Source organism: Rhizomucor pusillus (assembly GCF_041956525.1).
Source record: "Rhizomucor pusillus strain CBS 183.67 unplaced genomic scaffold VTP01scaffold_1, whole genome shotgun sequence".
NCBI classification, from domain to species: domain Eukaryota; kingdom Fungi; phylum Mucoromycota; class Mucoromycetes; order Mucorales; family Lichtheimiaceae; genus Rhizomucor; species Rhizomucor pusillus.
In genome coordinates, this window is record NW_027192143.1 from 670120 (window position 1) to 696264 (window position 26145).

A 26145-nucleotide genomic window follows, 5' to 3' on the forward strand; every position below is an offset into this window, starting at 1 on the left:
GTGCATTATCTCCAGGTTCATGAACGACCTTACGCGAGTTCTACTTACGATACCATGCGCATACACGATTCCCGAACTTACAAGGCCGAAACAGAGCATGTGAAGAACTTGCGAATATTACAATAAACGCGGCAAAAAGTACAACCGCAAGAAGCGGACGAAACGCGCCAGGAACCGGAAGAAGAGAAAAAAGTATCGAGAACAGCGCCGACGAAATACTGAGAAGTACGTGAAATGGGGATCTCGAAATATCCATGTAATCAACCAAATGTTTCATCAGAATACCGTCGCAGCCAGAATCGGCTCTACGATCGACGCTAGTACATTTGCAACTACAAAGAGAAAAAAAATGGAAACCAGAAACAGTACCGCAGCGAAGCAAGGGCAAGATGCCGCTCGTGGTATTCGGCGACGGAATGACTGCGAATGTGGGACCCGAAAGGGTTTAGGTTTTTACGGCAAGCTTTGCAGTTCATCTTGGATTCTGAATATTATCGAAGTACTAATATTGAGGCTTCTTCTCTTTAGATGATTCGGTAAGTAAAAACGGATACAAGCCTGTAATGCCTGGAATTTTTACTGATTGAGATCGGGTTGGCATTGTTTGGAGCAACTGCGCTACATGGCAAATTTGAACCAATATGGCAAGTTTTCTTCCTTAGATTGACAAGAATATTTATTAATTTCATTCCACAGGTTTAAATTTGCCTTGTTTGTGGTGCAATTTTATGCTCCAAACGACAACTGTTTTTTGAAAATACAGTAAACCTGAACAAGACGAGAATTGAAATTGAAATGTTCTAAAACCAAAAAGCATGAAGACATATTTTTTGCTTATTTTCGTCCTCCAGTAACTCGTACAAAAGTATCTATAATCCGCTGTTTACGTGTATATCCTATAAAGCCAAGCAATCCAACCAGTGTACAGCTTAGAAGAAGTTTGGGCAGAGTCGAGCGAGAACCAAATCGTCGGCTCGACAGTTTCCAAGAGTTTGATCCAGTTGCGGTTTTGGTGTCTGAAAAGACCAGTTCTTTGAAAAGTTGTTTGTGGATAACATGGCGATGTGGGTCAAGTACTAGTCGCAGGTGCCGTTCTGAACCACTGTAGCCTCCATCCTTGCGCACTGGGCCCTCGTATGGCTGCAGAGGTTCTCCTCGTAAACCTTGGCCGTAAAATCCAACGCGATCAAGACGAGGCAAGTACAGTTCGTAGGCAGGCATATATGTATCGACGAACGCGCGGACAGCTTCATCCGACATTCCATCCACTTTACGCGTTTCTTTCATGTGATGTTCCTGTTGCAACCGCCAATCGTAGACTTGTTCGAGTTTTGCCGGGGATAGATGGATAAAAATGTCGAAAAACGGATAAAGCTTATCTTCGTATTGCTTTAAGCTTTCATTCATTTTTATCAGATGCGCAAGTGAATGTTGCGGAAGGCGACTATGGAGCAGACAGCTGCCTTTCTCATTTGCAGCGCATGCTTCTCTGTAGACTCGCTCTAATTCATCAGCTGGTAAGGGCTTGAATCCTTGAGACCAGCCTTCAAATAGAATAATGTCGTAGGGTCCATAAGTGGTTGTCCATTCTGATCTTGCTTTTCTATCTCCCAATCCTCCATACAATGACTTGTCATACGATGGAATCAAAACCGATATTGGGACACCTTTATCTCTCGCAGCTTCTTGGTTCGCGAGTATTAGACAATTTAAGGTCGTCTGGGCCAAGTCAAGGTCGTGAGAGCCCGGCTGCCCTCGAAACTGGAGTAAACCATTGCCAGGGTTTTCTGCAGTTAGCCTTGCCTGGTCAGAGCGTGTCAGGTAAAAGTCGTCGAGAGAGAAGCTGATGACGTTTAGATTGTGAGGCGAGTTTCGTAGCAAGTGACTGAGGGTGTCGCACAATGTCGTCTTGCCGCTGCCTTGACATCCAGAGACACCAACGACGAACGGTCGGCTGGGTAGTCCACGTTCCTTACGGTCCTTGAGATATAGTTCTCTGTGGTGAAGTATATGCTGCAGAGACGCCTCCGTTTGAGGAAGCATGGTATACGATTGAGAGCTCATTTCCAGAGAAAACTGAGACACAGGAATAGTGCAAAGGCGTGTAACCTTTCTGGGAGTTTTCAGGCCATCAACGGATTAAAAAGAAGGTTATCGCTCTTCCGAGAGGTAGATTGTTTTATGACGGTATTCGACGAGATAAAATTACATTTTCACTTTGCCCTTTTATTGATATATTCCTCACGAAAGACACTTCTATTCACAAAAATGCTCAAGATTGCTGTTGATCTACAGAGTCGGTCAACCAATCCTCAGGGACAACACCTTCTTTCCGGAGATGTCGAACCATAAGCTCAAATGTATCATCGTAAATACCAAAATGACCAAGAGCCATCATTTGATCCGCCAATGCTGTTATCCGCTCGACTCGTCGCTTTCGCTCATCTTCATCCAGACCACTTGTTACTTCGGCTTTCTGCTTTGCAGGTGCCTGTTTCTTATTCTTGTTCTTCTTGTCCAAAAGCTTTTGTTTCCAAGCAGGTATCTTTTTGTTTTCGCTGCTCAATTTCATCAAGGTTTCTTGTACGCTATCTCCAGGTTTGACATAGGTAACTAGTTCTCGATATACGTCATTCTTGGTCTGCGGTAAATCAGCTTGTCGTTCAGCTTCTTTCAATGCTTCTGCCCGGTCACGCCTATCTTGCGCTTCCTTCGCTCGTGCCATATCTAGCCGTGAGACGCCTTCCATCCAACGGTCATGGAATGCCTCTGGATCCGCTTTATTTCGGATATAGTTGCCCTCTGCATCAAAACTTCCTTCTTCCATTTCCTCCCGCATGTTGAATGCCGTCAAACGAGGTCCTTTCTTGCCTTGCCCATCCTCGCCTTCTTCGTCAGACTCTCGATTACGAGAGTCAAACTCTTGACCTTCGATTTCATTCAATTCCAACTTGCGTCTCTTCTTGTTCTTCGGCTTCGGTCCTTCAGGAGCTTCGTTCTCATCGAGATCGGCAAACATGTCAAAATCTTCACTCTTCGTAGCAGCTTTTCCCTTTCCTTTCTGATCTTCATCATCACTTTCTTCGCCAGAAGAACTGCTGTAAGCACCTCCACCGACTTCTTCGTCGTCGCTGAGCTCCGTTGTATTAACGGCCCCGCGTCGCTGCTTTGCGGTCTCAAGTGATTCGCTGTGATCAATCTCGAATTCAGTCGGGTTGTCGTAATCATCATTCTCTTGGCGTTCTTCGAATCGGACACGCTTCGATGATCCTTGCTTGTAAAAGTCGTCTGTATCAAAGCTCTTGTTTCGTTTCGCACCAGCCATTTCGCAAAAAGGTGAAAGAGGAAGAAGCTTATGCGAGGAGTCCCAAGTCTTTTGTCCGCCCAAAAGTTCAACCTCCGGATATCAGTTACCTCTTGACACCTTTCCTTCATCCTGCTAGGGCTAATGGAGGACGCGAGAGAGATCGCCATTGCAAAACTTGCAGAGCTTCTGAAGCATCCCGATGATCTGAACACCAAAGTCGGTCCATTAGCAAAGAAACTCGCCAAAGAGAAAGCTTCCATAGACGCACAGCTCAACACGGGCGTGCAGACTCAGCTAGACAATGTGCAAGAAGGTCTGGAAACGTTGACGATATCCCGGCAGAACAGTGACAAGATTAAAGATAATATGCAATTCATTGATCGTTTGTGCCGCGATTCACAGTCCATGATTCGCGATTTCCCTCGAATCCACAAGGTCAGAAGATGTTGTATAATTTAGTCGAGTTTATGCATGGCTTATTGACAATGCCAACTTCTAGATATCACGTATTCACCAAAACTTTGTAGCAACGCAACAAAAGGTACAAGCATTGCAGGAACTCTACCAGCGATTAAAAGATATAGAAGACATGTTTGCGCCCATGCAAGACGACATATTTGCGCCAACGGACTACCTTCTCCATGTACATTATCACCTCTTCAAATTAGAAGAGTTTCGGGATCAGACAATGCACCAAGCTCGCGACTCTCCACACGACGTAATAATCACGCTCAAAACGTACTTTCGACGGCTCGATGTTTTGTCAGACGACTTTACGCAATATCTATGGAAGCTGGCACGAAACCTTCTGCCGCTAGTGGAGAACGATTGCGGATCAACGATTGTCAAATTGGCCAAGATTATAGAGTGTGAGGAGCAAGCGGATGAAAAGGCACTTGCAGCTCGACAGGCTCAAACGAGTCATCAGGACCTTCATGGACAGAAAGGCTGGAGATTGGCGGAAGGAAATCCCAGAACCATTAAATCTTACCGTGTCGAGTTCTTTGAACAACTGCATCAGTCCTCCATGGAGAGGTTCGAAGAGCAGCTTGCCCCTTACAAGGAAGCGGATGACTGGGCCGGTGCGCTGGATGCTACCGACTTTATATTCAACGATCTAGAGCTCATATTCGACGAAATCGTACCAAAATTCCCCAAAAAGTACAAGATTTTCCCGTACTTTGTTCTGGAGTATCATCGGCATGCATACGACTTTTTGAACCAACTAGTAAAGCAGGATCTAGATGCTGGTACGATTCTACGCCTGCTGCGCTTTGTGCGTGATTATTATTCGACAATGAGTACTCGATTGGGGGTCACCGAGGAATTGTTGGAACCACAGCTGTTGGACGGTCAAGAGCAGTCGCTGGTCGACGAGTATCTGAAATTAGTGCGCACCAAGCTTGTCGAATGGACTTCAAACCTCATGTCATCCGAATCCCGCGATTTTGTACAGAGAGAAGAGCCACCGGAGGTTCTGCCGGACGGACAGTACGCAATGACAGGTGCTGTTGACCTGTTTCAAATTATCAATCAACAAATCGACGTTGCAGCCGACGCTAATCAGGGCAAATTGCTTTATCTTGTCATCAGCGAATGCCACAAGGTTATGAAAGACTCTCAGAGTTTTTGGAAGAAATTGCTTGCTTCCGAGACGAAAAAGCAGCTTGCGACGCCAGAGGAAGTACCGATTGGTCTTTGCGAATATATCATGGCGATGTCCAATGATCAGATAAAATGTGCAGATTTTGCAGAAGAAATCGCCAAACGTATACTGCCCTTAGTAGACGGAAAATACAAGGCTCAAGTAGAAGACAAACTAATGACGGCTGTGGATGGATACATGCAAATTGCAGCAAGTGGACGAGAATCCTTGTTGGAGATTACATTCAACGATGTTGCCGCCGTCTTCAACCAATTATTTACAGCCCAGTGGTACGAACAGCCGTTGATCCCTTCAGTAATCGAGACCTTGAGAGATTATTGCAAAGATTTTGTGGATCATCTTAATCCGTTCTTGTTTAAAACTCTCATCGACGACATGTTGGATCGATTCATCATGCTGTATCTTGAGGCAATGCGCCACAAGAACGCCAAATTCCGCATGGATACCTGCCTTGATCGTATCCAGAAAGATGTTCAGCTCTCGTTTAGCTTCTTTGCAAGTTACAAACCGAAACAAGTGCTGGAAGAAAAGTTCGACGTTATCGACAAGGTTCATACACTCTTGGAGAGCAACAGGCGTATGATATTTGTTGATTACTACTCGCTGCGGCAAGCTTACCCGGATGTCCCACTCGCATTTGTCGAAGATATCTTGAGCAAGCGAGATGATCTGGACAAGGCGGCTCTCAAAGATATCATTGAAGGCATCAAGGCCAAGGCTCGAGAGTATGAACCCAATGCAGATACACCGCCCACAATATTCAGTAGAATCAAATGGTAAAATCCTTACAATTACCAATCACTAGTTTCGGCTATCTGTAATTATACCCCATTTTCATAATATTTCTGGCAACATAAAAGGTATTCCTTTTTGTTCACAAATATTGCTGGAATCTTTAAACAGTTGTTGTATTGTACGTTGCGACAGTGCATTTAAAGGTCTACGGCAAAATCCTCTTCCTGTTAGCGAGTTCGGTTTATAGTTTTGTGAACTCCGTGCGCCGTCAGAAAAAGCAATGGGAGCATGAGTATTGCTCCCAGGATTCAATTTTATTCTTTTGGACTTCAGGAACGACCTGCTAACCGAGTGACATGGCTTCCTTTGCGTCAATGGGGGAACCTCCCTTTGCGTACGATCCGAGCGGCAAGCCCACAAAGAGTATCCTTAAGCATAAAGCCAGTCTGTCTCGCAGCAGCGCTTCTTGGTTCTCTACGTTCAACTCTAAACTGACTGCGGCCTCCCTTTCGTTTCCTCCTGACAACAGCGTTACAGATTCGTCCGTGACAGCAGCGACCGCCGCTAGCGACAATGCCAAGCATCTCGCTTCATCAGTTTCTCAGCAACCACAGCAACAACAACAACAGCAGCAGCAACGTTCCTCACTAGGCTTGCTGAACTTTCGCAAGTTTATCGGCACGCTACCTTCGAACGGCTCGTCAGACACACTTGGCCAGAATTTAAGTGACAAGGTAGCAGTGGACAGCAACGACGAACTGGCACCGGAAGAATTAAGACGGGTGCGATTTTCCGTGAAAAAGCTGACGACAGAATACTATCCCTACCACAACCAATCCTCCGTAAAGGACAAGGACAAGGATAACGAGGAAAATGACGATCCAAAAAGCGAAACTTCAGAGCCATTGGAAACACAGGCGAAGGGCAATGAACTTTCAACAACAAATTCTAACGATCTATTTGACATCTATTCCGCCGCATGCAAAGATAAAGAAGAACCATTGTTCAGCCCGTTTGTGGCCTGTTTAAACGTAAGAAGACGTAGGGTAAGCTTAGAATCAAGGGAAACTGGGACTAATATGCTTCTGTTCAGTCACACCAACGTCTCGCGACCTTGACCAGAGTCGACTTGTCGAACCAACCTTTGAATCGCCGCATTGTCGAACCTATCGCTGATATCATCGGCCTTGATGTAGGCTTAGAATACCTCAACTTAAACAACTGCAACCTTGAAGATGATGTGAGTAGAATGCACAGCGCTGCCGCTTGAACCGCGTGACTAACTGAAAACCGTTAAAAGGCACTTAGAATTCTACTACATGCTCTTTTGCTCAGCGATACCCTCCGTAATCTCAACTTGGCAAACAACAGAAAACTCAAAGCTAATGGATTTAAATACATTGCAATATACATCAAACAAGTACGGGAAAATCAATATTATGTTTATGTACATAGCGGCTCACTATGCATACTTCTAGTCTTCAAAGCTGGAATATCTTGATTTATCCTTCACGAACCCAGAGAAGAAAGGTGTTCAGTACTTGGCACAATCAATGGCTGCCCAAGCCAAGCAAGGACATACATCTTCGCTAAACAGCCTAATAATGGATGGATGTGCATTGAAACCGCCCGTACTCGAAGTTTTAGCTTCGGGCGTGCGCAAGTCAAGTAGCCTCCGACGATTATCTTTGCGCCAGAACAAAATCAACAACCAGGGTGCGTTGTGGCTAGGTGTTATGCTTCGAGACTACGACGATCAAGATTTAGACAAAGGGTTGGAGGAGCTGGACGTAACGAATAACGACATACGGGCCGGAATCCAATACATCGCACAAGCATTGCGCCGAAACAAGAGCTTACAAAAGTTATCACTGTGCGACTGTAAAATAGACTCAAAAGGCTGTGCACTTATCGGTGAAGCACTGGTATGTCTATTAGTGGACATAGATGTTCCCATCGTTGATCTAAGCGAATTTGTCTTTGATAGAAATACAATCAGTCTCTCGAGTCATTAGACATAAGTCAAAATGCGTTATGCAAACCAACAACGGAAGGAGTAAGTAGTCTTGCACAATCCTGTTGCTTTTGTAGGTAGTAAATTAACAATGCTCTAGATGACTGCTATAAAGCATGCTTTGTACGTAAACACATCGCTCAAAAGCTTTAACATGTCATCTTCAGGCTTAGGAACAGATGGTAAGTATTTCAAACTTCAATTCTTTCATACTATTAAAGACTAATGATCGCTCAATAGCCGCTGTCGCTTTGGCCGAATGCATTCCAGAGAACGGATGTCTCACACGCTTAGATTTATCAAACAACCTTGACATCGATCTTGCCGGGCTAATGGCACTTTCAGCGTCTATGAGGATAAACCAGACATTGAGCTTCCTGGATATCAGCATACCTAGCAACGACAGAGAGATGGCCAAGATCCAAAGAGATATTGCTGCAGCGTGCACCAAAAACGCGCAGAACAGCGCCTCTTCTGGATCTTCTCCGTCCATGCAACGAACGAGCTCTTCCAGCTCTCTTGATCGCAATGCCACGAAGTCAACAACTCAAGCAACCGCACGTCTGACGTTGCAAGAACGGTTAGCGGCAGTAACACGTGGGAAGAGCAGCAGTCCATCTTTGCGATCATCTAGCTCAATATCTGAAAGACCAAGGAGTCCAGAAAATAATACACGGAAAGTGGTCATTGACTCGAAATTACTTGAAAGCGTATCAAACCAGATAGCATTATTTGAAGAAATGTTGCAAGCCGAAAGCTCGCAGAGAGACGAGCTAGCAGACGAGGATGTCACACCGAACGAGGCACTTGTAGTAAGTTGGATTTATTGCGTATCAATGCACGTATTCGGGAGCGCTAAACTATGCTCACACAGCAAGTACAAGAGCAATGCCAAGTATCGCAGTCAAATATCAGCAATTTTGTACAAACCGTCACCGATGCTGACCAGCTTTCTCAACTGCTTGCACTTAACGATAGATTAACGTCAGCATTCGCCCGGTATGGAGAGCTTTTCGCCACAAAGCAAGAGAAAACGGTGACAGCTGAGCCGGAATCAACCCCATCCGAAACTGTCAGTGTCGAGTGGGAGAATGCTGCTGACAACGAGCTGTTGAATTCATCTTTCCAAATTGGAGATATCAACGATGAAGACGAAGATGATCTCGTACCATTGAGCAGGCCAGCGATGGAAGTGCCATCCAAGAATTTGGAGGAATTAAGGAAAGAAAAGGATCTGGAAGAAGGTCTTTCTTTTCGACAAAATAAATGAACATTGGTTCTGTAAAGCGCCTCTTATTCTTTGAGATATGCAAGGTAATTCTGCAATGAGATGCGAAAGATTGGGTTTTTCGTACATTATCAATGTCTTGTTTAATCATTGACCTGAACCTTTTTACGTTCTTTCATAATAATCAATTGGAAATACTCTAATTGCTTGGTGAGACACATCCAGTTTGTTATTGGAAGTTGGACCACAGAATAGATCACGTGGAAAGAGTTATGTCGCTGTGTTTCACAAGGAAGCGTGAAGCTTTTGATTGTCCGCCAAAACAAGGGCTGAACTTTTTTCTCTCATTTCTGTACGTTTTGCTATTGCAATCTGCTGCCGCTGCTTGGATGATATCGATTACAATATTAAATGAGTACGTATGAATTGCTGAGAGTATACAGACACATTTTGCTTATCGCACAGCGCAGATAATTTCCATGACAACCTCCCTTTTGGTTTGTCCTACGCGGATTTGTCGCAGGCACAAGCGTTAGACACTGCAGTCCTTCACAGTTCGCCTCTCCAGGAACAAGCATTGCAGCATGCTCACTTTCAAAACCCAACGGCTTACGACAGCATTTCGTCGTCTTATGCAGCGTTTCCAATGCTGCAAGCTGCAACCATGCAGCCGCCGCAAATTCACCAACACCAGTCTACAGTACCCAAAGACGGATCAAACTTTACAGAGTTATCAAAGCTTGGAAAACCTCAACATGACATACCACAGGAGAGCATTTCCTCACCTGTTCGAGTGACACGACCGCCTAATGCATTTTTACTCTTCAACAAGGAGATGCGTAAAGACTTGAAACGGTCAAATCCGACAATGAAAGTTGGCGAGATCAGCAAAGAGATTGGGGAACGCTGGAAGAGGTTAAGCGATGCAGAAAAAGGACGATATGTGACTGAAGCGAACAACATTAAAGAGACTCAACGTGCCTTGCATCCAAACTCCATGTATATACGGCGGTCGAAAGCTGAATTGACCAAAGCTGGACACTATGCTCGTTTGAAGCGGAAGGCCTTAGAGCAGCAGCAGCAGCAGGCATTGGCAGCAAAAAATAGCAATCTATCAGATTCGTCAGCGAAAGGTGACGAATTTGCAGACAACACTAGTAATCCATCCAACCCTGCAATCCCCAATGCAGAATCGTCTACATCGATCCCTAAACGACGGAAGCGCCACAAAAGAGATAAGAATCCAGCAGCACCGAAACACCCATTGTCTGCATACATGTGGTTCTTGACAGAAGTTCGACCAGAGACTATGCAAACGTATCCTGGATCAACAGTTGGACAAATCAGTAAACTGTGTGCCGAACGATGGAAAGCGATGACTGACGCGGAGCGATTACCGTGGCACACGAAAGCTCAGGCTGATAAGGCGCGATATGCGAGAGAAATGCAAATCTATGCCTCGCAGCATGACCAGCCTATGGGTCGCGGTACAAGGCTCAAGTATCGCGCTGCTGCCGCCGCTGCCGCCGCCGCCGCTGCTGCTGCTGCTGCTGCTGCTGTCACAGGCAACAATGCTCCACCATCCGAAAGCACCGGGTTATCCCCATCATCTTTAACGGGCGTCCATCTTTCTCCCAACCACAACGATCTGCTGCTGGCAGATACGCAGCCAACGTCGATACCAGATACTTACAATGGAGACGAACATCACCACCACCATCCTCCCCATCATTCTCTCTCGGTGCCCAGTAGTCCAACTGCACTGTTGCATTCTTCACCGCTTTCACCCTCCAGCGCCGCTGTGCCAGACACTGCAGACGTTGCTGCCATCTTTGGCACCAGGCGCGATTAAGCAGCATACCCTCGATATTATCCGAAATAACGCTACTGCTAGATCACTTGTACATCTTCCGATATCACTACTTTGCATCTATTACGTCTCTGTCTATTCGAGTCAAATCAAGCACGCACTACTATCTCGCATTGTTTCGTTCTTGTTTCTTGTCTTTTCTTTTCTTTTCGAACAGTGGCAATAAATTCATTTGGTGACTCCAATGTACCCGCATGCTGTGAAGTGCGAATGACGACCTGATCTGCCCCATACCAGAGTATCATCAAATTCTGGAACTGAACTTTGAAGCCGTATCTGCAATAACTAATTGAGTTATTTAAAGTGTAGGTGCACTTTGATGTACACTAAAATTAAGTAATGCATCTATCTCTTTTTTTCCCAAAGCTCATTTGGTTCTTATGAACCTCCGTTCCCTACTAGTTTTGCATAAGAATTCGGATCTTCCGACCGTTGCTCACACTGGTTGGATATTCTTAATCCATCTGCTACTGTAATCTAAACAAAAATCAGCATTTCAAGGGAGGAACAAGTTTAAACGTTGGGTGTTTTGCTACATCAACGAGCATTTGTAGTCTTTAGCGTGTAGCTATCAAAACCGGAAGTCATTGTAGATAAACTTGAGACATGATCAGCTGTTGAGCGTATGATTTCATCATAGATAAAAATATGTTTTTATCTGTAATCGCTGCAGATGATCTATAAAAGCAGATACTACTTCATACAAGCAAAAGCTTTGCAAGTCCTGACGTAGTGCATGCTTGCGCAGTGTACAACAAAGTTCATGACGTATCAAAAACCCACCTTCTTAAACTACAAAGTTGATATTATATTATAAAGTGCAGATTGTAAAAATGTTATCCGGCAAACTGCTGAGGATACTTATTAGCTACGATTTTCTTTTGCAACAATATCTTGATATTTTCGAGGGAGACCTTGTATTTGATACGTAATTCTCGCAACACAAAAGACACGGGTGTGACTCCCATGGCGAGTAAGACGAGTTCAGGGCAAAAGCCTTAATGAAGATCTTTCATTGGTCTAGTTTGAAATAAAGATGGCAATGGAGGAAAAAGAGAAAATAACACATCACCTCATTATCTTTCACATCTTTCACACTTCCTCATCCAATCAATGCCACGTTTTCGAAGTCTATCGACAAACACTCCTTCATCACCTACATCATCGAATGCCAATACCAACCCTATCGCAATACCATCGTCGCCTACGTTTCTCAGTCGAGGGATTCGCAGCTTGAGACTCCATCGTCGTCAATCCAATTCCGTGCCTTCTTCTCCCGCGCGAGCAGAGTCTCACCTGCAAGTGCCTCTGTCAGCTCAATACAACTCTAATCCGCTCTCAAGAACACATTCCTCGGACTCATCAGTCTCGCCTACTGGAGAACGGGCGGATGGAACAGAAAACGATGGAGCAAAGCATATCCGATTAGTGCCAAACGTTGGCATATCCAGTCGATGCTTCGTATTTGACATTGTTGAAAGAGATCTTCCACCTGGAGTCGTGCTAAAGATTGGACGCTACAGCGATCGAAACGCTGCACCGGACCGGTTATCGTTCAAAAGCAAAGTCGTTAGCCGCAGCCATGCTGAAATGTGGTTAGAGCAAGACACTGGAAAGGTGAGGAATATAGCAAGGACGTGCTGTATGTCCTTGATATTTACACGGGCTCAATGTACGGATGTAGATCTACATTCGAGATGTTGGATCCTCAAGTGGAACATTTGTTAATCGCTCCAGACTATCACCAGCTGGTGTTTGCAGTTCACCGCAAGAGATTAAAGATGGAGACATTATACAGCTTGGTGTGGATTATCAAGGAGGAGTGGAACCAATGTACAGAGCAGTGCGCATGAGGTTAGAAGTTAATCGTGAAACAAGCATATCTCAGCCATTCAGCAAGGCTGCGTTCCAGCAACTACGTCAACACTTGCTAGCCACTACAGCCCGAAGAAGTCACCACCAGAAAGAAGAACCTCAGTCCACGGACGCTATCGAAAAACCTGATTATCCAAACGCAGTGCTATCAAGGAAACCATCTATAGAATTTGGTGACGATGACGAACGAGCCAAGAGGTCACTTGACGACACTGTCCGCAGCTCTCCAGCCGTCAATCAATCTGATATCCAGGAATGCTGCATATGCCTTTATGCCATCGCTCCGTTTCAGGCTCTATTTATTGCACCTTGCTCACACATCTTCCACTTTAAATGTCTACGCCCGATACTTTTCCAAAATTACCCAGGCTTCAGTTGTCCCCTCTGTCGAGCCTACTCTGATTTAGAAGCGAGCGTGGCTATGGAAGTAACCGATGTCCTAGAGACGCTTGCCAAACTCGAAGAACATGAAGACAGTCATGGTCAGCCTGCTATACCTGAGGAACAGAAACTAGAACTAGACTCCAATCCAAACGACCGTGACAAACGGCACAGTGGACTGGGCAGGGGTTTGACTATCCATAACTCGACAAAGTCAGCGGCGGCATCCTCTGGAGCTCCGGAGTTGTCAACTACCTTGGTCGAACATGGGTCAACGTTCGAGCAAATCCTATCTGCATCGAGCTCGACTTCGCAGTAGTTTGTTCCACACCCCTTAACTTATTTAGTATACCAAGGATAAAGATTGACTTAGATGCATGCCAGATATAATGTGATTTCCCAAAAGTAAAATTTATGCGAGTTGGACACACATGCCAAATTCCTATCCAATGGTTGCACAAGAACGTTTTTGCATGATGTATCAATGCAGCAACCTGCAATTGTGGGGTTCTCAGAATACGGTTCAGTAATTTTATCCGCGATTAAGAATAGACCATAATATACATGGCACCCTTTTCTTACATTTGATGGCTCACACCAAGAAAGGAGGCAGTCCTTTATTTTTTATTATTATTACAAGAGTATTACTGAGCCTCCTTGAGAATCTTGAGGATGTTTTCAAAAGTGTCACGAATCTGCTTGGTAGAGTCTCGCTCACGCAAGGTTACAGTGTTGTCCTCCACAGTTTGGAAGTCAATGGTGATAGCATAGGGAATACCCAATTCGTCATTGCGGGCGTAACGACGGCCGATAGAAGCCTTGCTATCATCAGTTCTAGTCGATACACCGTTCTGGCGAAGGATGCGAGAGTATTTGCGAACGAAAGGTTCGAATTGAGCGTTGCCGGACAAGGGGAGGATGCAACACTTGAAGGGTGCAACGATAGTGGGGAAAGACAAGACATTGCGTGCTTCGTCGTCTTCGCGGACCCACCAGCTATGTTCCAAAAGAGCATACAATATACGGCCGATACCGAAGGATGGTTCAATGACGTTGGGGGTGTATTCACGGACTAAAAAAGAGATGAAACGATTTAGAGTTGCCATCCAAGCTTGCAAAGTCAAATTTCAAGGCTACCCACCGTGTTCAGTGACAGTGCCGAGTTGGACAGTAACATCAGCCTTTTCAACCTCAAACACTTGACCATCGGCTTCCACCTTGGACTTGCCCTCGGTCTCAAGATCCTTCTGCAATTTTGCAAAGCATTCGTCAGTGTAGCTCAAAATGGTTTCCTCGACTGCCTTGGCGCTCTTCTTGAACTTGGGACCAAAGGTCTTCTTGTTGATCTCGACTTGCCACTTTTCTACAGTGCGAGGTTCGGGAAGCTGTTCGCGGACAACAAGCTTCTCCTTTGTGCGGACAGAATGGACAGTCAAGTCGTATGCAGATCGATCGGCACAGCCGACACACTCGATCCAGCCCTAGAGTAAAAGGACATGTCTGTCAATATTCTATTCCTTCTTTATCCAAATAGTTCTTACTTACGTAGCTAGTGTGGATTTCAGCATCCCAGCAGTCGGTAGCGTAGTGAGCCATTTCATTGTCCATATGCTGACGGAATCGCAAACGCTCACGCTTGATACCGATCTTGATCAAGAACATGTAAATACGAGCAATGAAGTAGCCCAAGGTTTGGTTGTCTATGATTTTCTATAAAACAGTGTAGTAGATAAGTACAATTTTTCTGTCTCAATAAAGCGCTGAAGATGGTACCTTTTCAACTGCTTCGCCGACAGACATCTCAATAGTCTCAGTCTTGCCTTGAAGCTGAACATCCTTGGGAAGCAAGGTAATGACGGTATCCTTGACATCTGCAAAGCCAGGATGATCTTTGTTCTCGGGATCAACGTAGTGCTCGATTTCGGCCATAGTGAATTCACTAATATTGTCGATGTACGGTGAGCAATTTCCCCGTTTTCCATATCCTAGCAACTTATAAACCTGTACTATTCTTACCGAACGCGCAAAAGACCAGAGCGAGGGCTGATTTCGTTACGGAAAGAGCGACCAACCTGAGCCGAGGCGAAGGGCATCTTGTCGTTGTTGAACTCCAAAAGCTTCTTGAAGTTGAGGAATTGGCCCTGAGCAGTCTCAGGACGCAAGAAACTAGAAATATAGCAATGTTAACATTCAACCATTCATTTGCAAACAACGTTGTTCTACATGTTTGCTTACCCTCTCAAGTGACCAGTAGGACCAATGCTGCTTTCAAACATAAGATTGAATTCCTGAGGTTCAGAAAGTTCATTGCCGCTTTCAGGAGAACGGATGTTGTACTTTTTGATGATCTCGGCAAGCTCAGGACCGCCATAGTTATCGATCTAGCACAACGTGATCGGATCAGAAAACAAGCACCGCTGTTGCCATCCCATTCCTCTCTTCATACCTGAGCAAGAATTTCCTCGTATGCCTTGCGTTCCTCTTCTGGAAGTTCTACAGCAACGACGGTTCCTTTCTTCTTCTTCTTGTTGGCAATCTTTGCTGCTTTGACATCAGTTGTCACTTGCTGACCTTCCTTGGCAGCACGTGCCTCACGGTCGCCTTGAAGGCGAGCTTCAAGGACGGCTTCTACAAGGTGGTCTGCACGGAAGATCTCTCCATTCTTAAGGTCTTTGCACATCCAGTCGGCGAACTTGTCAACGTGGCCAGACGTCTTTAGTACATCGTAGGTGTTCATGATAGTAGTATCAAGTTCGAGCATCTCTTCCTCTAGTACAAAGTGGTTGCGCCAGACTTGAATAATGTTGTTCATGAGCGCACAGCCAGTAGGGCCGAAATCATAGAAACCGGCAACACCTAGAATTGCATAAGGTTTCCCGAATCTCTTAACGCTAACTCAAGTCCTGTAGCGACCCTACCTCCATAAATCTGGAATGAGGGCGCATAGAAGAAACGCTTTGTAACTAGTTGCTCCAGGGCAGCTCTGTCGAACTTTTCAGATGTCATTGAAGTTTAAGAAGCACAAGCACTGACTCATAGTATGTCTTGTAGGCATGAAAATTGCGAAGCCACAAGGCACCTGCCGTTTCAGGAACGAGTTTCAGAGGTCTGTTTGGTTGCCTTGATCCATTCATATTTTCTAAAGATGGATGGTAAAGTAGTCTATGTAAGTGTTCATACAATATGATTGTCTTCTTGCACCCATTGCTGAACCGGCAGTATCCAATCTTAAAAGCCCACAAAGATGGGACTATTTTCCAAGCATTTAAAACAAGGATAATAAGTACATCGATGTGTGATCATATATCATCGCCATTATTCCATAAAATCCACAGTCAAATCAACCGAATGCACTGGTAAAGATGATAAAGCGCGCAAAATGTCGCTAAATTTACGATTTCGGCATTGGTATCGAGGTTTGGAACTTATGTCTTTATTCCGAATTGCACCTGTAGACTCGACGACACTTTCGACCGAGAGACTTTGTAGTCTGGTCAAACTTTTCCGTCAGCTCTCACAGAATGCGAACGAAGAGCTCGTATCGATAGCTATCAAGTCATCTCAGAATAGATGCATAGTAGCATGGCACGAGAATGAACCGATCGGAGCCCTCATTCTGGCCACATTTCCCTGCGCGACAGGATTAAGAAGTCATGTGGAAGATGTTGTTGTTGACGAAGCCTGGCGTAAACAAGGTGTTGCAACTGCTCTGCTGAAAGAAGCCATACGCTGTGCTCGAGAGGAATTCCAAGTTCGAACCATCGACCTAACAAGTCGCCAAGAGCGGGAAGCTGCAAACAGGCTTTATGCCAAGCTGGGTTTTGTGCAAAGAGATACCAACGTCTATCGTTTTGCTGGGCAATAAATATAGACCCGTAGACTAGCTTTATTTGCATCGTCTTCCACCAGGAAATTGTTATACAGGCGTTTCCATGAACGCAAGTGGTAGTTTGTATCTGTAGTTCAATCAAATTGCTTTAAATCGAAGACTCTACTCCACCGTGCCGTACAAATAATAAATGGATGGAATATCCATCAGTACGAACAAAGTTTGCAAATTTGATCGGGGAGCCACTTAACTCTACGGCTGAATGATACGGTGAAAGTCAGATATGCTTTTGTATTAAGTGTTCCGAATTATGTACGTGCCAGCCGCTCCATAACGCCATCCACATGTTGTATGATCGATATTAAAAATCTGTTCTTAGGGTTGCTGTGAGAAAAGAGGGTCGCGACGACTGTTTTGGAACGTGGCTCTGCTGACGTTCGTGGGATCCAAATAGCATGTGAGGGATAGCGGCAGTTGCGTCCGCAAGATGTTTTCTCGTAGCACTGCCCAGAGATATTCATTATCAATCCCAAAGAAAGTCACCTGATGACTGGCAATCGGCGCCAAAGACCATCGCTTAGCATCAATGTCTATCGCCATCTGGAGCAATGATAGCTAGTAATTTTAGTACTATCTTGTTTGGGTGTACACCAGTACGAGCGTAAGACCGTAGTGAAAGTTGCTCCATAGCAACCGACGAAAGTAAGCGATAGCAATAAATAGCTCGTTACTGATGGAGACTGAGCTTCTCTCAGCTAATTGGAGAAGATCGTATGCTGAAAGGTATCGCTCATGCATATCATACGTCTCCCTGTATAGGGAATTGATTAGTTTATACCATATAGTCACATCATGCATCCGGTACTTACGTATATGCCGCCGTTAAATCTTCGTATCCTTCCAGCAATTGACGGATCGGCCGAGCGGGTTTAAGATATTAGTCATGTAAATTGTTTAGCTCTGGATGCATTCTTAAATTAGAGATCCAAAATACAAGACGAAGTTTGCCACGTCAATATGTAATTACCGCTGCCGCCTATAGATACTGGGAATTTCCCGCCATTGTTTTCTTTTTACAAGTTCGCAATAGGCCTTATACGTGCTGTGTAGGTACTTTGGAATATTTCGTGCCGCATGTTCTTCCATGTCTAGAAAGCGTACAATACATTGAGAATCGTCATCAAATTGCTTACAGGCCTGTTACCTACTTTTCACAGCTTCCCTCCCATATCTTCAACCACCAAAGCCATTAAACTGGTTTCCGTTTGTCGTATTATGACTGATCAATGTTCCATAATAATGAAGGTGGTACAACAATTATAACTCTCGCTTATTACAATCATCTACTGGTAGACTTAATACTTCGCTTCTTATTCCATTAAAGGCACCTGCCCAAAGTCTCACAGTATTTCAGTGTTCCCTTTCTTGTCCAGATACTTCATCATTGTCGGTATATCATACAGTGGAACTGAGGATGCAATGTTCAGTCTTCTGCCCCGGAAAACTTGTTAGCTTTTTACTTCTCTGGATTACCATTATCAGCAGTTCTGCACTCCTGAAAAGACGTAAAAGTAGTCTGTAAGTCAGTGATCCACGGCCTAAAGTGTCGTTCTGCCTAAATAAAATCATTTGGCAAACACGCATTCTTATTGCATAGCATCTACCTTATTTACAATTGCGGCGGTTTTCTCGTTTGGATTTGTTTGGATGGGCTTGTAACAGTGTCTGTAGAAACTTTGGTTGAGGAACGGGGGCGGTACTGCAAATTCATTTGTGTTCTCCAAATATATGAGCAAATGTGAATTGGCCAAATTCATAGCGTCTCTCCAGAGGACACTCTTCCTGTTTCCTATATTATCATGCGGTTCCTTTAGAACCGTAAACATGTAAGCAAGTGTATTGTTCATTAACATATACAGAGTCAACTTACGCCCAAATGCTGATATGGATGCCTTAATAGTCTGGACAATCCACATATGCGTGTTGGACCTCCTTTTGCCAGAAAAATGCAAAATCAATGAATGCTATGTGATTTTTCAGATTTTGGTCGTTTTGTTGAGGGTTTAGAAGCAGACTAATTCCAGAGAGAAATAAAACGAGAAGAAAGGAAAGTGGAACAAAGACGAGGAAGATCAGGATTACGTATACGAAGGAGAATGAAATGGCTTCTACGTTGCTCTTTGAAAGGTATCTCAGCCTCTCCTGATTTCCTATGTGTCGAACCTCGATGAAGCTCTCTATATATACCTATGTAATATACATTATCGTCCATCCTGGTATATGAGCTCTTTACGTACTAAACTTCTCAAGATAAAGTAATTTTTTTTAAATAAGAAAACCAGTTTATACAAATGCAGGCCAGGCTACTAACTTGGACAGCTCCTTCATGAGCAAAGCATGCTTCGACATCCGAACTTTTTGTATGATTATACCCTTTGCTGATCTTGATATAATCGACTGAAGAAGGAAAAAGATTTGGCATTTTCATGCTTTTCATTGGATGCTTATGTGTATCGCCTACCATTAACATACATTAACATATATTCGCAATTTCCTTCAAAGCTATAGCCGTAATTAGTGAGCATTAGGCGTTAAAGATACCATCACTCCATTCTCGATGAATCTTCGGGGACTCGAGGGAGTCACTCGAATAATTATTTTTGCAAGCGTATCAACAGAATCAGCAAGAAAAAGGCACCATATCTATTGCGTAGATACAGCAAAGCACATTGGCATCTGATACTTATACACAGGATTTCAGAGGTAGGTGAAATGACTTGTTATAAGCCAGCTGATAAATTCTGTTGATGGACTGGCAGTATTTCCTAGTCGCCGACCAGATCCATTGTCTTACAGCCTTCAAACAATATTAAGTGTTTTGCAGCTGCTAATTCTCTTCTGGTTATTCTATGTCTTTCAGATCTTTCAAACTAGGAAATGTTTGATAACAAGCCAAAGATGGTGTGCTATACACGGTCTTCTACAGCAATTTCTGGGAATGCATTTGACAATCTCGCGTGCTATGTTGGATTATCTCAAGACCTCTTTCGTCGAATTTCACCAACACTCTTTTGTGCATGCTCAAACGATGGCATCCAAGTGAACATGCACCTTGGATGTGCTCGATATCTTCATTTTGCCGGATTATCTCACAGTTTCATTGGAAGAGGTTTGGACTATTTCATATTCTTATTCACTGAATTTGACCGCAGACTGAATTTGGCTCTCGCTGTTCAATTTTCTGAATGTGATCTGTGACTGTATTTAAAGTGCTTTCAAAACGGGTGGTGCCTAAAAAAAGCCGCCCTTTTATTCGACGCCATGCCAGCAAAGAAAAAAGCAGCAGCGAAGCCGATCGCTGCAAAGGCAGCTGAGAAATCCGCAACGAAGTCAAAAGCGGCGTCGAAGAAGAGGATCGTGCAGAATGAAAGCGATGAGGACGATTTTGAAGTTGTCGACATGTTTCAATCGATCAAGCCAGCAACTGTTCCTGCGGTTCCAGCGAAAACGAGCGATCTGACGATCCCTGTTGAAATGGACAACGAGAAGGAGGACAGCTCAGACGAAGAACGGTTCATTGCCAACGAAAACATTGCTGCGAACAGAAAGCATAAAAAATCTGGAGGATTCCAGTCGATGGGTAAATATATGATCCTTCAGTTTTTAAAGGTTCAGTGTACTTAGATTGACTCATTTAGGTCTCAGCCATCCGGTTTTCAAAGCAGTTCTTCAGAAAGGTTACAAAGTGCCAACCCCAATTCAGCGCAAGTGTATACCTCTGATCATGCAAGGACAAGATGTAGTTGGTATGGCTCGTACCGGTTCAGGCAAAACTGCTGCATTTTTGATCCCTCTACTGGAGCGCCTGAAAAGCCACTCTGCCAAAGTCGGCGCCCGTGCTCTAGTATTGTCGCCGTCGCGTGAACTTGCTATGCAAACTCAAAAGGTTTGCAAGGAACTGGGAAAGCATACGGATCTGAGAAGCTGCGTATTGGTCGGTGGTGACAACATGGATGACCAGTTCTCGATGATTGCAAGCAACCCTGATATTTTAATCGCCACGCCTGGACGTCTGCTCCACTTGGCAGTGGAAATGGATTTGGATTTGCGATCGATCGAATACGTAGTCTTTGATGAAGCCGATCGATTGTTTGAAATGGGTTTTGCAGTTCAGTTGCATGAAATTCTCTCAAGATTGCCTGCGAACCGCCAGACTCTCCTATTCTCTGCTACGCTTCCAAAGATGTTGGTAGACTTTGCCAAGGCAGGTCTCCAGGAACCCACTTTGATCCGTTTGGATGCAGATACAAAGATCAGCAAAGATTTGGAGGTAAGAAAAACTATTGGATGGAAACTAATCAATTTGGATCGTTAACCTACTTTAATAGATGGCCTTCTTCTGCTTGAAGGATTCCGAAAAGGAGGCTGCATTGTTGTATTTACTGCGTAATGTTATCAAATTACCAAAGAAAACATCGGTGTCAGCCGCAACAGACGAATCGGATAATAAGGATAAGAAGAAAAAGCAACGATCTGCAACGGAAGAGGACAAGCAAACAATTTTGTTTGTTGCTACAAAGCATCACGTTGAATATCTGTCCCAAATCTTGTCCGACGTTGGATACCAAGTTTCATACGTATATGGTTCGCTCGATCAAACTGCACGTAATATTCAGATCAACCGGTTCAGAAACGGATACACGAATCTTTTGGTCGTTACAGACGTTGCAGCTCGCGGTATCGATATTCCAATTCTCGAAAATGTAATCAACTACGACTTTGCTGGTTCATCTAAAGTATTCGTTCATCGTGTTGGTCGTGCTGCTCGTGCTGGTCGACATGGCTGGGCATATTCTCTTGTTACGCCATCCGAATTACCATACGTCGTTGATCTAGCGCTTTTCTTGACGAGACAGCTTGTCGTCGGAAATAAGGAGAAGGAAAAGTCAAACGTGGACTATACATCTGGCATTATACTGGGTGCGTTCCCCAAGGATGTTTTGGGTGATGATATCGACTGGTTCCGGCAGAAAGTTGCATCGGATGCAGCTTTGGAAGGTCAGGTCAAGACGGCCACCAACGCATACAAACTATACAACCGAACGAAACCGAAAGCCTCTTCTGAAAGCTATGTGAGGGCAAAAGAGATAATGAAGAAGTCTTCCTGGGGTGCCGTTCATCCTTTATTGGGTGAGTGATTCTGTAAACTATAGTCTCATAATATGTGCTCTAATTCAATCCCAAGCAGCATCCAGTAATCAAGACGACGAAGTTGAACAGCAACGTCAAGCATTGCTAAGCAAGATCTCCGGTTTCCGTCCCCAAGAGGTGAGATTTTGCGTTGTGAAATATGTTGATCCAGTGAACTGATACGAATACCTTGTAACAGACTGTCTTTGAAGTCGGACGACGTGGAACGAAAAAAGCAGATGCAGCAACCATGATTATGCGTACACGACGTGAAACTATGGATTCTGTGATCAACGCTGCACGATCAAAAGCCAAGGAAGCGGTAGATAACGAGTTTGATGCCGACAGTACTGGAGCTCGAGTGGAAAAATTAGGCGGTGAAGCAGACGAAGAAGACCTCGAAAAGGTGTTCAATATACCCTCAGCAACTGCACAGAAGAAGAGCCATCGAGATGAAGAATACTACATACACTACACCCAAAAGGATGCGAACACAGAGCGTGGCTACTCAATGGCAACGAGCGGCAGTTTCATGGAGCAAGCCGGTCAAGCACAGTTGGATCTTGTCGGTGATGACAAGGACGCTCTCAGCAGCCAAAGTCGTAAGAATGCTCTCCGATGGGATCCCAAGAAGAAGAAGTTTGTGCGCGGAACTGGCATTGGCTCTGATAACAAAAAGATGATCCGCACGGAGAGTGGTGCACTTATCTCGGCTACTTACAAGAGCGGTCGATTTGATGAGTGGGCCAAGAAACAGCGTGTTTCCATTCCTCGCACTGGTGAGCAGGAGTTGGCAAATGCTGCTCAGATCAAACAGAATGTAAAGCGGTATGGTCATAACAACGATTCACAAAAGCGAAAACGAGAGGAACCAACTTCCGAGCTCAAGAGCGCTGCTCAGATCCGCAAGCAGCGTCTCATCAAACAGAAGCGAAAAGAAAAGAATGCACGTCCATCAAAGAAACAGAAAAAGCATTAGTTCGCACATTGTATGTAGTTCATCTGTATCACATCTCACTTTTTTGTTTGCATTTCATATAAATTTCATACCAATGGTACATCGTTACTAATGACATTAAACTATGGTGTGGAATTATAGCTTGAAATTACATTGCATGGAAGGTTCCGACGGCAACAGTAAGAATTACCAATCTTCATCGAACAAACCAGGTATAACTAAAGCTTCTATTAATCCTTGAGCATGGTATGCTCCCTTCGCTGGGCGTGACAGCACAACCGTCCGCTCCTTTCGCACTTTCCGTCCAGGCTGTTGGGGCATATCTGACAGTGAAAAGTAATTGGGTGGTTCCTCGTTTTGTGGAGGGCTTTGGATTGGGATACCAGATGCTGATATACCTCCAATAGACGGAGGCTCGTCGAGAGCAGGATCAAAAAATATTGGACATTCGTCCGATTCTCGATAGTCTAGCGCTGCAGTAAGGTCAGGGACTCGTACAAGGTGGTCGTGAGGAAGATTGGCAATCGTTAATGGTATACTGAATTCGAGAAGATGATTCAACTTGAATATATGTCCCACTTCGATGGTAACAGCGAAAAGAATACCGTAATGGACACGTGTATGTCGAGATATAAATGACGGAGATACTAATCGAGTAGGCACATCAAAGCGAACAGCTTCAGATAACTGTGTAGGATCGTTCAATTTGGAAACGTCAATGTTTCCTTGTAGCACGTTCCGGATATGTTCGCGGAACGCTGTTCCTTGCTGTATCAACATTTTCCCTTCATGGTGCTTCTGAAATTTGTAGTTGACAGCCAGTATCTTTGCATCTGACATAAGCGTCGTCAGATTCAGTTGCATTTCAAACGGTTCATCTAATGTTTGACACCATATAAGCCATATATTTGGTAGTAAGGAAGCGATATGTACAGACCTGGGCAGTATGTCTGCTTATGCAGCTTAGCCTGCACCTCTGCCAAAGCGTGCTTTTTATCCTTAAGCGTTGTTCTGTATGTCCATTCTTTATCTAGACTATCTGTCAGCATAAATTTGACTCAACATCTTGTGTCACCATGAATTTACCCGGCGTACTAATGAGGATGGGTCTGTATGGTGTAATGAATTCACGGCTCTTGATGCCTGACTGCAAGCCTGGACCGTCTATCTGGGCTGTCCATATGTAACGAATCGCAAATCCTGAGGGCTCCTCAATCGATGGTGGATAGTTAACGTTTGGAAACTGAAAAATGCAGAAGATGTCTTCGCTTAGTGCAAGCGAAAACGGGTAAACAAAGATCTACATTTCCTATTCACAATACCTTCAAAGCAAATGGAAATTCATAATGTCCTGGCTCGAATTCATCCCATGATGCTTGTGAGTAAGCTTTAAATACCGAAAATTGAACGTAGGATACATATATAATAAGTATTCTTGGCCTATCCTTCACATAGCATAACCGTCCACTCGACGCTTACCGCTAATTTCACTGCCCCACAGTTTCCAGTCAGTATCGAAGAATGTCGTGATTGTTTGATGCACCCATTCTCCTCTATTGTCGCCACCACCTTCTTCGACCTTGACCATGGCGGACTCTTCTCCGCGAAACTGGCATATTGCATGAATTTTAGCCACAATGATCGGTAATGTATTCTGTGTAATTCACCTTTATCCGCAGTCGCGTAGCCAGCATTTTCTCTGCCACGTCTAATACGACTTTGCCTCGAACAATACGGTTGGGCCGAACAATGACGTGCGTGCCGCCGTCGAACTCTAGTGACAGCGACGTTGCAGAAGGGATGGACTCGGCTGAAGCCGGGCTGCCTCCGTCGCTTAGAGCCTGTCTCAAGTCTTGGTTCGCCAACAGAGTTCCTAAAGACGGCGCACTGCTGGAAAGAACCTGGGAATCCCGATCCTGGAGTTGATTAATGTCACCATTGCTCATTCTGGCGATTGACTGGGCGGGAAGAGGGTGTGCTGGTGCGGGGTGGTTTGTGTGCTGAGGCGCAAGTGGCTGGGCGAGACCCGAGGAGGTGGCCGATGCAGAAGAGGATGCACGGCGTCGAGTCACCACATGTGCTGCACTGGATAGCAGGTCCATGAAAACGGGAAGAAATATCTCAATTGGGGAGCCTAGCAACTCAGCGTGTTTGAAACAGTTGTCATCAGCACCGACGCCGCACAGACACTGAGACATCATCTTGAGATAAGCCAGATGAGGTTGTACAAGATGCTAGATTGCAATGAAATCTATTCTAAACTGCTAGCGATTATACTATAAACCGATAAATCTGCTAAATTAGAAGTTAAAATACGTAAATGGATCGGAAAGTTCAATTATCCTGCTGCTCTCTTCAAAGTAAGGTTAATCTACTCCATCTCTGCGACCATCAGCGTGATAAGAATTAAAATGCGGGGAAGCTGCATGTTGCAGTGAGTCTTGAATCTAAAAATTTAGGCAAGCTTTTCAAGATGCGGTTTCATTGCATGTCAAGTTTTGATTATAATACCATAAGGAATATCGTCGTTAAAGACGAAGATTCTCAATAGAACAGATAGAGAGCGACAAAGCTTTGTCTATGTGGAGCAAGGGTACAACATGACTGTGGCATATGAAAATGGTAATCGACGATAGAGCGTGTTGTGATCATCTATTATGTGCTAACTGTCGATGGGATAATCGAGTACAGTATGACAGACCTTGACTCTGGACGCTATGATATGGCAATCTATGCGCCATGAGCAAGAACGTAATTACTATAATGTGTCATCGAATACTCAAAAGTTGGAGCCGATTCTAGCAGGTCATGGATGTTGAAAGATACAAAGAGCAGATGTTACTGCGTTTGGGTTGTCGACGTACATAAGGAGACATGTATTACTTGTGCATTAACAGATAGGTTGCAGATTGTCTCCTTCAATACCACCTGTCATCCCCGGAAATATAGCACCACTATTTCTTAAACAGCATTGCTTTATTGACGGTGGAAATTTTTGAAAATGTACCCTTCACAAGAGCCGCGCTTGTAGAGCAATCACGTGACGTCAGTAACTGAAGAATGCTCCTGCAGATATTGCGACAATGCATATA

At 44.5% G+C, this 26145-nt stretch overlaps 10 protein-coding genes across 10 annotated transcripts; 6 read left to right on the forward strand and 4 right to left on the reverse strand.

Annotated features, from left to right (window-relative positions):
• Nucleotides 1-834: 834 nt before the first annotated feature.
• VTP01DRAFT_294 (uncharacterized protein) lies at nucleotides 835-2064 on the reverse strand (the record flags this gene model as incomplete). The annotated part of the gene is made up of 1 exon (XM_069381455.1): nucleotides 835-2064. One exon carries the CDS (start codon nucleotides 2062-2064, stop codon nucleotides 835-837), a length of 1230 nt encoding a protein of 409 aa, XP_069244714.1.
• Nucleotides 2065-2272: 208 nt separating this feature from the next.
• On the reverse strand, nucleotides 2273-3325 carry VTP01DRAFT_295 (uncharacterized protein; the record flags this gene model as incomplete). Its single annotated transcript, XM_069381466.1, has 1 exon — nucleotides 2273-3325. The coding sequence occupies one exon, from the start codon at nucleotides 3323-3325 to the stop codon at nucleotides 2273-2275; it is 1053 nt and encodes a 350-aa protein (XP_069244715.1).
• A 123-nt stretch (nucleotides 3326-3448) lies between these two features.
• Nucleotides 3449-5753, forward strand: VTP01DRAFT_296 (uncharacterized protein; the record flags this gene model as incomplete). Its single annotated transcript, XM_069381477.1, has 2 exons — nucleotides 3449-3742; nucleotides 3807-5753. The coding sequence occupies 2 exons, from the start codon at nucleotides 3449-3451 to the stop codon at nucleotides 5751-5753; spliced, it is 2241 nt and encodes a 746-aa protein (XP_069244716.1).
• Nucleotides 5754-6064: 311 nt separating this feature from the next.
• On the forward strand, nucleotides 6065-8992 carry VTP01DRAFT_297 (uncharacterized protein; the record flags this gene model as incomplete). The annotated part of the gene is made up of 8 exons (XM_069381488.1): nucleotides 6065-6739; nucleotides 6802-6948; nucleotides 7009-7128; nucleotides 7187-7633; nucleotides 7696-7764; nucleotides 7823-7904; nucleotides 7963-8534; nucleotides 8597-8992. The coding sequence occupies 8 exons, from the start codon at nucleotides 6065-6067 to the stop codon at nucleotides 8990-8992; spliced, it is 2508 nt and encodes an 835-aa protein (XP_069244717.1).
• Nucleotides 8993-9361: 369 nt separating this feature from the next.
• VTP01DRAFT_298 (uncharacterized protein) lies at nucleotides 9362-10802 on the forward strand (the record flags this gene model as incomplete). The annotated part of the gene is made up of 2 exons (XM_069381499.1): nucleotides 9362-9365; nucleotides 9421-10802. The coding sequence occupies 2 exons, from the start codon at nucleotides 9362-9364 to the stop codon at nucleotides 10800-10802; spliced, it is 1386 nt and encodes a 461-aa protein (XP_069244718.1).
• Nucleotides 10803-11933: 1131 nt separating this feature from the next.
• VTP01DRAFT_299 (uncharacterized protein) lies at nucleotides 11934-13395 on the forward strand (the record flags this gene model as incomplete). Its single annotated transcript, XM_069381510.1, has 2 exons — nucleotides 11934-12437; nucleotides 12505-13395. 2 exons carry the CDS (start codon nucleotides 11934-11936, stop codon nucleotides 13393-13395), a joined length of 1395 nt encoding a protein of 464 aa, XP_069244719.1.
• Nucleotides 13396-13720: 325 nt separating this feature from the next.
• On the reverse strand, nucleotides 13721-16082 carry VTP01DRAFT_300 (uncharacterized protein; the record flags this gene model as incomplete). The annotated part of the gene is made up of 8 exons (XM_069381523.1): nucleotides 13721-14148; nucleotides 14218-14557; nucleotides 14622-14786; nucleotides 14850-15015; nucleotides 15093-15242; nucleotides 15312-15457; nucleotides 15523-15932; nucleotides 15995-16082. 8 exons carry the CDS (start codon nucleotides 16080-16082, stop codon nucleotides 13721-13723), a joined length of 1893 nt encoding a protein of 630 aa, XP_069244720.1.
• Nucleotides 16083-16455: 373 nt separating this feature from the next.
• On the forward strand, nucleotides 16456-16941 carry VTP01DRAFT_301 (uncharacterized protein; the record flags this gene model as incomplete). The annotated part of the gene is made up of 1 exon (XM_069381534.1): nucleotides 16456-16941. One exon carries the CDS (start codon nucleotides 16456-16458, stop codon nucleotides 16939-16941), a length of 486 nt encoding a protein of 161 aa, XP_069244721.1.
• Nucleotides 16942-20226: 3285 nt separating this feature from the next.
• VTP01DRAFT_302 (uncharacterized protein) lies at nucleotides 20227-23074 on the forward strand (the record flags this gene model as incomplete). The annotated part of the gene is made up of 5 exons (XM_069381545.1): nucleotides 20227-20545; nucleotides 20604-21235; nucleotides 21294-22095; nucleotides 22154-22233; nucleotides 22295-23074. The coding sequence occupies 5 exons, from the start codon at nucleotides 20227-20229 to the stop codon at nucleotides 23072-23074; spliced, it is 2613 nt and encodes an 870-aa protein (XP_069244722.1).
• A 165-nt stretch (nucleotides 23075-23239) lies between these two features.
• VTP01DRAFT_303 (uncharacterized protein) lies at nucleotides 23240-25155 on the reverse strand (the record flags this gene model as incomplete). Its single annotated transcript, XM_069381556.1, has 6 exons — nucleotides 23240-23931; nucleotides 23991-24083; nucleotides 24140-24296; nucleotides 24376-24440; nucleotides 24533-24662; nucleotides 24721-25155. 6 exons carry the CDS (start codon nucleotides 25153-25155, stop codon nucleotides 23240-23242), a joined length of 1572 nt encoding a protein of 523 aa, XP_069244723.1.
• Nucleotides 25156-26145: the final 990 nt, after the last annotated feature.